We start from the raw sequence: 8,456 nt of genomic DNA, 5'->3' as shown, positions 1-8,456 counted from the left end.
CTGCTTAAAGTTACAGCGCGGCGAAGGGTTCACAATTTCTAGTTCACACGTGCGTTAGGACGATGGATAGGAACTGTGTCGCGTTCAGTGGGGCGGCGGCACCGCCACGACGACGGACCACATTAAAAATTGCACAGTCCGTTTCGTTACACACTAAACCCTGATCCGGCACATTGCGCACCGTCATTGAATAAACAATGCCACAGTTTGCACCGCACTGGCCGGCCCCCAACCCAACGCGCCTTAGACGATTGATTTATCCGCCCAAGAACGCAATTGGGAACGCAACGCCACGAGGAGGAGGTAGTGGTTCGTGACCTTCGCACCGCGCGCGATCTCCTTGTCCCATCCCTGGCCAGCCCATCGTGGGAAACTAGACCAGCACGCGTAAACAACACCCGCGAGTCTGGTGGATGTGGTCTAGAAAGAATCAAACAGAAGGTCCCGCGGCCGGTCGGCCGTCAAGCGACACTTGAGAGTGTAACTAAATTACCGTTGATTTGTTGTGTCAACAATCCTCTCTGCATCAGGGGCATCTCCCGAGCAAGACCGGACCGGCAGCAGTTTGCGGATAGTGCAAGGAAGTGCGCGGTTTGTGTGAAGCGTGTGAAGAACCTTCTCCAAGAGTGTCGCGACGTTCATGGTAAGTAGAGCTGGGCGGAAGTCTGCTCTTGGACTCGGATTTGCTTGAACTGGACGCGCGCTGTTTGTGACCGGACACACCGGAAGGACAGCACGTTGTAGGACGACTATTCTTTACGGCGGGTCAAACATTTTACTACACAAACGTAACCGTCACAACTTATTCTCAGACTTGTCTGAGTGCTTACCTTACCGAGTTTTAGAAAGATCGCAGCGCTTTAAGCGCTTTTGACATAACATCTCGCGGATCAGCTCAATGTATCTCAACACCCCATATCCTTACATTTGAAGGCCCTCGGAAAGATCCAGAAGATTGGAAGCTACATGACCTGAACGAATGACTAATTGGTCTGCTTCGAAAGTCGGAGAATTCTTTTGTGACGTGGAATCCACGATTTAGTACTAGGCTGCTCATTACATTCGGAGCCTCGACAAGAGAGAGCGCTGCTACGAGCCTGATTTTTTTTTTGTCATATTGGTACACTTCAGATGAACGTATGTGAAGTTCCATTTCAATCGGACACTTAGTTTTTTTTTACAAGCCATTTAGTATCGACATATCACAGTTTTTTTTTTCAATGGAAAAAATCAAGTATCGTGCATGATTTCATTTTTATTTTTAAAAGGTTTAAAAGCAAAGGAAAATTATGAACCAATACTGAAAGTGTATAAGGACTCTTCACCTTTCATTAGGGGGTTAAAAGAGGGTTTTCTGAGTTTAAACATGGTCGTAGTAGCCTTTAAGACGTACCATGTCAAAAACGTGAAAAAGGCACACTCAAATCGTAGAAAAAATACAGGATATCGTTTTCGAAAATCGTCGAACCACTGAAAAATTTAGTACAAGGACCTAGCCATCTCATTGAGCAGTATAACCAATATTTTGACTGAAGTTTTGGGTTCTTAAAAGCTGTTTGCAAAATGGGTGCCGCATTCGCTAAAAATGGAACAATGCACCCAGTGCAACAAATGGCAAAAATCCATGAATTAAAGTTCAAATTGTTGGAGTAGCGCCCTATTTACCAGATTTGGCTCCTAGCGACTTCCATCTGTTTTCAAACCTAAAAAAATCCTGCGCGGAAAGCGGTTTTTATCAAATGATGACGTCATAGCAGCTCTAAGGAATACTGTGACGTGACAAAAATACTGTCGATACTAAAAGGCTTGTAAAAAACAAAAGAAAGTGACCGATTGAGATGAAACTTTCCATACGTTCATTTGGATAGTGTACCAATATGACAAAAAAAATTAGACTCGTAGCAGTTATCGTATCGTAGCCCTCTGTTATCGAGGCTCCGAATTTAATGAGCAGCCTAGTAATTTCCGTTGTTTGAACAAAATAGCATTTTTAATTTCAATGTAGTAAACATTTGATTTCTTTTAAAAAAAAGTCTCATTTCAAATGATTAGACCTGATATGATTCGAATATCCATCTCCAGTAGTGACACCAGTAGCAGTAATTTCATGGCTAACAAGGCGCTTCCAAAAAGGTTAATTTTGTTGAAGTTTATTTAAAGCCTAGCTGTGTCGAAAGTGCCAAGAATAGAACCACGTATAATTAGCACCTCCATTAAGCGGAAAACGCTAGGTTCACATTTAATAATTGTTTTTCCTGCCATAACCAAACACAATGTACACAGTAGTAGTTAAAGTACCTTTCAGTACCTCAGAGAGAGAGAGACCGGCCTTTAAATGACGCATATGCACCGGCCACAACAGCCGACCAATCGGTGTCATCAAACAAGGGCACAAACCTCAGGAAGGTGGTGTGCGGGGAAAAACGGTAAGACCATAACTAGGCGATTGTAAATGACCGATGGACTAAATTTAGAATCACGGTGCGCCCGCCTGCCTGCCTGCCGCTTCGTGCGGATGCATTGGGTTAGCGCAAAACTTGCACCTCGCACGGTCTTCGAGGAGGTGCTCGCGGAGTGGTGGGTAATTCCGCCACTGACACCCCAGACTCAAGACCCGTCTGACGTTGAATTTCGTCCCTAATCCACGAGGGGGGCGCCAGATTGTGCAAAGTTCTAAAATAAAAATCGGACCAGCACTTCACTCGACAACAACCGCACGAGGGGAGGGTCGAGGGGGGCTCAAAAAATTAACCTTTCCTAGGAGGGGGCTAGGGGCTTCATTTGCAATTGCAACGCCACATTCCGCGGTCCGCGCAAATCTCGGCCGACCCCTGAGTCATCCAAACTGCGACGGCGACGGCGAGTCGCAAAGTCTGGCGCTTGGAGGGCCTGGCTCGTCATGACAGCCCCAACTCGTCAGGAAATTAGTAAACACAGCCGGACACTCTGCAGCAGGTTATCTGTTCCACCGTTCCACAGCACAGCAGTGGAGTGGACAGTGCAGACCGACCGGGAGGTCACCACACGGCGGAAAATAACGGACACAAACTCATAACCCGCCCCGGAGCCGGTCGCGGTCTCTGTGTTACATCACAATCACCTGGCAGGCAGCTCTTTTTATACGAAACACATAAGCACTTCAGCCTGACGGTAGGGTCGTCGTGTTGGCAACAGAGTTCCGGATAGACGGACGAAAACCCCGGCTGACCACACCGAGGGGAAGCGCCGGTTGCAATATTCTTATCGGTGAGAATATGTTGCAGATGCGTTCGCGGAATGGTTAGAGGACCTCCCGAAAGCTGACACGGCACTTCCGCCCAACCAACCCCGGAGCGGGCGGCTTCTGGTCTCGCGAGCATTGCACTCTTCTCTACGTGGTCGTCTAGCAGTCTAGCGCCTAGGAGTGCCCTGGGAACACAACACCAACCACAACGGGACACTTGGTTCCGCCGTTGGCAAACACACTTCACGTATGACCACCACGCCAGGTCGCCAAGAGATAGCTGGATGTGTAGAGAGCTGTGTTAAATCATATTTCACTCTTCAAAACACATCTTCACTCGAGGTATCTCCTCCGGTATCTCCCCGGGTGCTGGGTGGACCCTTTCGCCGACTAAGTTCTACAATAGTAGCGAGAAGTGCTAGTATCACCACCTGCTCTTGAGAGTCTCTTTCACCCTCGTTCAGCGTGGCTCAGAGTGTGCATCAGGACACCACTCGGCGCGCGCTTCGTAATCTTTCCCCGACGACGACGACGACGACGACGACGACGAGAAACTTACGTGGGGCCACTCGGTTGACCAAAGGCAAACAGCGATTAAATCACGGCCGGTTGAAAACAACTTCAACCTCCAAGTACGCTCCGCTCCTCCCAGAGGCCTAGATATGATAGCAGCAGGCACTCTAGACCTGGCGTCCGCGTCCGGATAATTGGCACCACGGTTCCGATTGAATCATCTTTCCCGACCGACCGATATGCGCGCTGTGTTCCGAAAATTGGTATCACTTTCCAGTGTTTGTGTTTTGAATTCTTCCGATTCCACCACAACGCCGGTCGATACCGCGGGCGCGAGGCGTCATTTTGCGTCGTCGACACCCCGGGTTGGTAGTTGGCAGCAGCAGGTCACGTAGTTCCGCACAAATCACGTTTTCCGGCGAAGGTAAACACACGCGCCGAAGGGGAAGCGCTATGTCGTTTGTTTCTATGGCTGAGGTTGTCATAGCCCATAGAAAGCAATCTCTGTTTGGCCGCCTGGAAATATGGACACTAGATTCCAGTAGACCACAACCAAATTTTCTATCTAACGAGATCTTGGGACTTCCACAAGTTAGTTGTAATTTTAAGGCGTCAGCACACACCCGAAGTTCGTTTCGGAAATGAAATTTCGGAACGTCAACACGCGTTGTCTTGCATTGGATTGTATGGGACACTTCACATAGGCAATGGCGTCAAGTTACGCCGTCGAAAGTAAAATTCATAAAATAGACAGCCTTGCGTTCGCATATTTGTCAAGGTTCGTATAGTTGGAGGTGTGGTGGACGGGGCGAAATATTTCGGGCTGTTTGGTTTTTCGACAGATTATTTGTGTTTATATTTGCAAGTTCAAGATCCATTGAGTTTTGATGCGAGAATTAAAACAGTTTTATGATGAATTTGTGTTTGAATTACAAGTAATAATTAAGTTAGAATTGCTTGTGATACAAAAAACCTCAATTGAGTAGTCTTCGATTAGTTTTAAAATACACAAGGTGTCTCAATGTTTTCCCTCGACCGACAGGGCGAAATACTTTTCTCTTGACGTTCCCAAATTCGATACATTGGTGTGAAGGCGTCGAAGAAGCGGTCGGTCGGTCCCAAATTTCAGCTCGCTGTCTGCAGAGCGCTTTAAGGTCCGACAACTGATTCTCCAAAACGAGTTTTAGTCTAGTTAATTGGTCAATTCAAATCGCTGGTTTCTGTATTGTTTTCTGGAAGTGTCGATTTTCCACTGGAAAAACACCTCAAAAATAAAAACGCATTCCGCTTCAACACTTGGAGATTTTATAGCAAAACGCAAACATTAGCAACGCCCGCACGCGGGGCGCACATTTTGGAAGCAAACAGGCGGAAAACTCCCTCTCTCTCTCTGGGCTAGTCTGACAACACTTCTTCATTTTTTTCTTGGACAGACTAGACCGAAAAACATAAACTACCCAAGCCCCCAAGCCAAGTGGTGCTGAGCCCGTGGAAACAACCGAAGCGATTCGCGCCGTAGATTCTGACACTTTTAGTATTTTACTTTCGTGATGCTACGGGGCAGCGGCGTTGCCCCACACACAGTCTAAGTGGCCGTCACACCACCGCCACACGCCACTTCGGGATATTCGCGCATAATTTTGGCACAATCTGACCAGAGCCCATCCGCCTTCTTCGCCCTCGTAAACGATCGTATTTATCAAGCAATTAACACTTCTCTTCCAACACACTTTGCCTTTTTAGCTCGGCCTAGCCGGCCCCCCATCGTTGTTCGCACTTTCTTCGCAATGCTGCCCTGTGCCTGCCTAGCGGGCGCCACGAGCCTTGACAAACAACCGTGACCCGCGGCACCTCTAGGCGCCGGCTGAGCCGAGGTGTGGTGCTGATAAAATAGCAAAAATCTAGAATCCGCCGTGCAATGGACACCAACAAAAAAACGGCGCGCCTATTATGGCCCGAAAGAGATCAGCCATCTTGACGACGCGCAAAACATACACACCCCCGGGAGAGCGCAAGGCGAAGAGGGCGAAAAAATACATCATCCTTAATTCAGTTTTAATAATTCATAATATCGTTTTCTTTCTTTTGGGGGGCTTTCGACGCCATCTTCTTGCTACAACAGTCCACCAGGGTTTTACTTTAAACCGATGTGATGGTCGTGCTGTGACTAGTTATAGCAGACCAAGCAGACCAAGTGGATGACGGCCGTGTTGAGTCACACGCAAAGCTCCGTTGGTTCTAGAACCCAGAGTTAGGTTCCTGGAGACGTGTAGACGACTAATCCAGGAGTCGCGAGTAGGATTAAAAAAAATAAAGTAAAACCATTCGTAATCCTGGGCTAAGACCAACGGCACAATGGTATTGTTTTGAACCAGCCCACTTGAGTTAATCTGGCCTGACAGCCGCCTGGCTCAGAAAAGGTGAATAACAATTTCTGCGGTAATCTCTCTCTAAGTTCTAGCGACTTCATTTGGCGACTGTTCGTGATCGCGAAAACATTTATAGACCAAATAGCGAATGATTCCTACACTTTATCTATTAAAAACTCTCCTAAAATCCGAGAACCTTTCCTTAGTTCAACTTTTAATTTCGTATACTCGTCGGGAGGCGTCTTCGATCGAATCCGCGCCCGGAGAACAAATATTATGCAAAGAGAACGGCACTGTCGCCGACTGAAACACAAGAAATCCGCGCGGACCAAACGGAAGAAAGGTGTCCGCGTTTTGGGGCGGGAGAACCGGGGCAAACTTTTGGCGAACAAACGCGACATCTAAAGAACCAATGCTCGGCAACAAAAACAACAAAAACCGGCCGGCAGCGGCAGCGCGTCGTCTGCTCGCGGCCGCCGGAAAACTTTTAACCTAAGCCAACCCACCACAACCCAGCGCCCGTCGCAGCCCATTTCGGGCCGTTTTCCCAAATCGGTCAACTGAAGAAAAGTGATCCACCGGCCGGCCGGCCGGCCAGACGGCGGCGGCGACGAAGCAGCAGCTGTGCGCGCCGCCAAACGGAAATGGGAAAACACGACCACCGTGTATCCCGCCGTTCGCCCTCCACCCCGGTTCTGGGACCAAACAAGCAGATAATATGGAAATTTATGTTTTAATCTAGACGATATAAATTATGGGCATCGCGCGCCGCGCTGGCATCCTGTGACATCGGGGTCCGCTTCGCTGTGACAAACCACGATCAATGACCGACCAGCCAAGAGGCAGGAGGTCGCCGGTGACCCAGGAAAAGGAATTTATGTCCGGCGCCCATCAGTGGGCGACCGTTTTTCGGGGGGCCATGTTTGATTTATTTTTTCGCCTCGGAGAGGATGAGGGAATTCCTGGTTTTATGTCCTTTTTAGCTCTTCATCATAGGCCGAGGGACCCGAGCCGACCCTCTGATCTGGTGACCTCCTATTCCGCTTTTAACACTCGCCCGCGCGGGCAAATCTTTTGAAAATCTTCCCGACCCGATACGGAAAACGACGGCTCGTTGGAGAACTTTCGTCGCATCCTGCTTTCCGGGGGGGGGCATTGGGGAAAAAATCATTAAATTCATGAAGCTACACGTTTGCTGATTTCAGAGGGCGATCGCCTTCTAATCAATCACACCGCGCTGATTGACGCTCAAATCTCAAGCCTGAAGTCAACACACTCTCTCGCGAGGAGGAGCTCGCGCAAACACGGGAAGAAGAAACGCAGCACCAAACAGTCTACAGGCGTCAACTGATAACACACAACCCACCAGAGGCCAGAGGCAACACGTCACCGTCAGCAGGCGCGGGTAGGCGCAACAGAGTAAACCTTCACACTCAGTTCCCCCCGCATCTTATCTCGCCTCGCGAACTTGGCACAAAACACCCATCATCATCGAGGAGGAGGTGACGGCGGCGTCGTCGTGTGGTCAAAAATAGACTTGGTCGACCGTGCCAGATCTGCCAAATCGCACACACACACTTGCGCACACACACGAACCGAGAGATTGGCCGAAATCTTATGTTGAGTTCACTCACCTGCGTTGCATCGGTGTACGGGGTGCTGGAATTCTTATCCACCATCTGGGAACCGAACAGGGGCGGAGGTGGTGTCGGACTGCCGCCACCACCGCCACCGGCCGCCGTGTACTGCTGGGCCACCACCATCACCTGCGTATCCATCTCGCTCTGAGAAAACGCGCTACTGATCACCTGATTGTGCTGAGGTATCATCACTGATGCCGCTGCGGGGACACGGGGGACACTTGCACCGAAAGCCGCACCGCGTAATGCACTTCACACCTTCCTTCCGCCCCACACACACCCACCCTGGGCACTCTTTCGGTCGGGAAACTCGGCACGCGCCCAACACTCCCCAAGAAAACCCCGAAATCAAACAAACAATTCCCTGCTCCAACCTTTCGCCACGGTTGCACCACTCCTAACTACCCAGCACTGCTCCTCTTCTGGTGCTGCTACTTCCTTCGCGCACGGATTCTTCTCATCCGGGACACACACACACCCCCGAGGAGTCGTATTTCGGAAGTCGGAAAATTATCAATTTGTATCACCCTCGCTCGGGTCACTACTCGCAGGGATCACGCAGCACGGTTCCGGGTGCACTTGGCGCTCGGCGGCAGTTAATAACATTTTCTCGACACTCGACGACGGCCGCCGGGTGTCTCGGGCGTTTTGGCTCTAGGTTTTTTTTTCTTGCACTCCTTAACTCAGGTTCACCACGAAGAACACACACTC

The 8,456-nt window shown here is 49.6% G+C and overlaps 1 protein-coding gene across 1 annotated transcript in view; it reads right to left on the bottom strand.

Annotated features, from left to right (window-relative positions):
* LOC128277706 (putative uncharacterized protein DDB_G0291608) overlaps positions 1-8,075 on the bottom strand; it is a 139,791-nt gene extending 131,716 nt beyond the window's left edge. Inside the window, exon 1 of the mRNA XM_053016207.1 lies at positions 7,740-8,075. Coding sequence (XP_052872167.1) covers positions 7,740-7,934 — 195 coding nt within the window. The 5' untranslated portion in view covers positions 7,935-8,075. The remainder of the gene's footprint in view (positions 1-7,739) is intronic.
* Between the last annotated feature and the right edge of the window lie 381 nt (positions 8,076-8,456).

This window comes from Anopheles cruzii, chromosome 2 (genome assembly GCF_943734635.1).
Source record: "Anopheles cruzii chromosome 2, idAnoCruzAS_RS32_06, whole genome shotgun sequence".
Classification (NCBI taxonomy): domain Eukaryota; kingdom Metazoa; phylum Arthropoda; class Insecta; order Diptera; family Culicidae; genus Anopheles; species Anopheles cruzii.
This window is presented reverse-complemented; position numbering and strand designations above follow the sequence as displayed.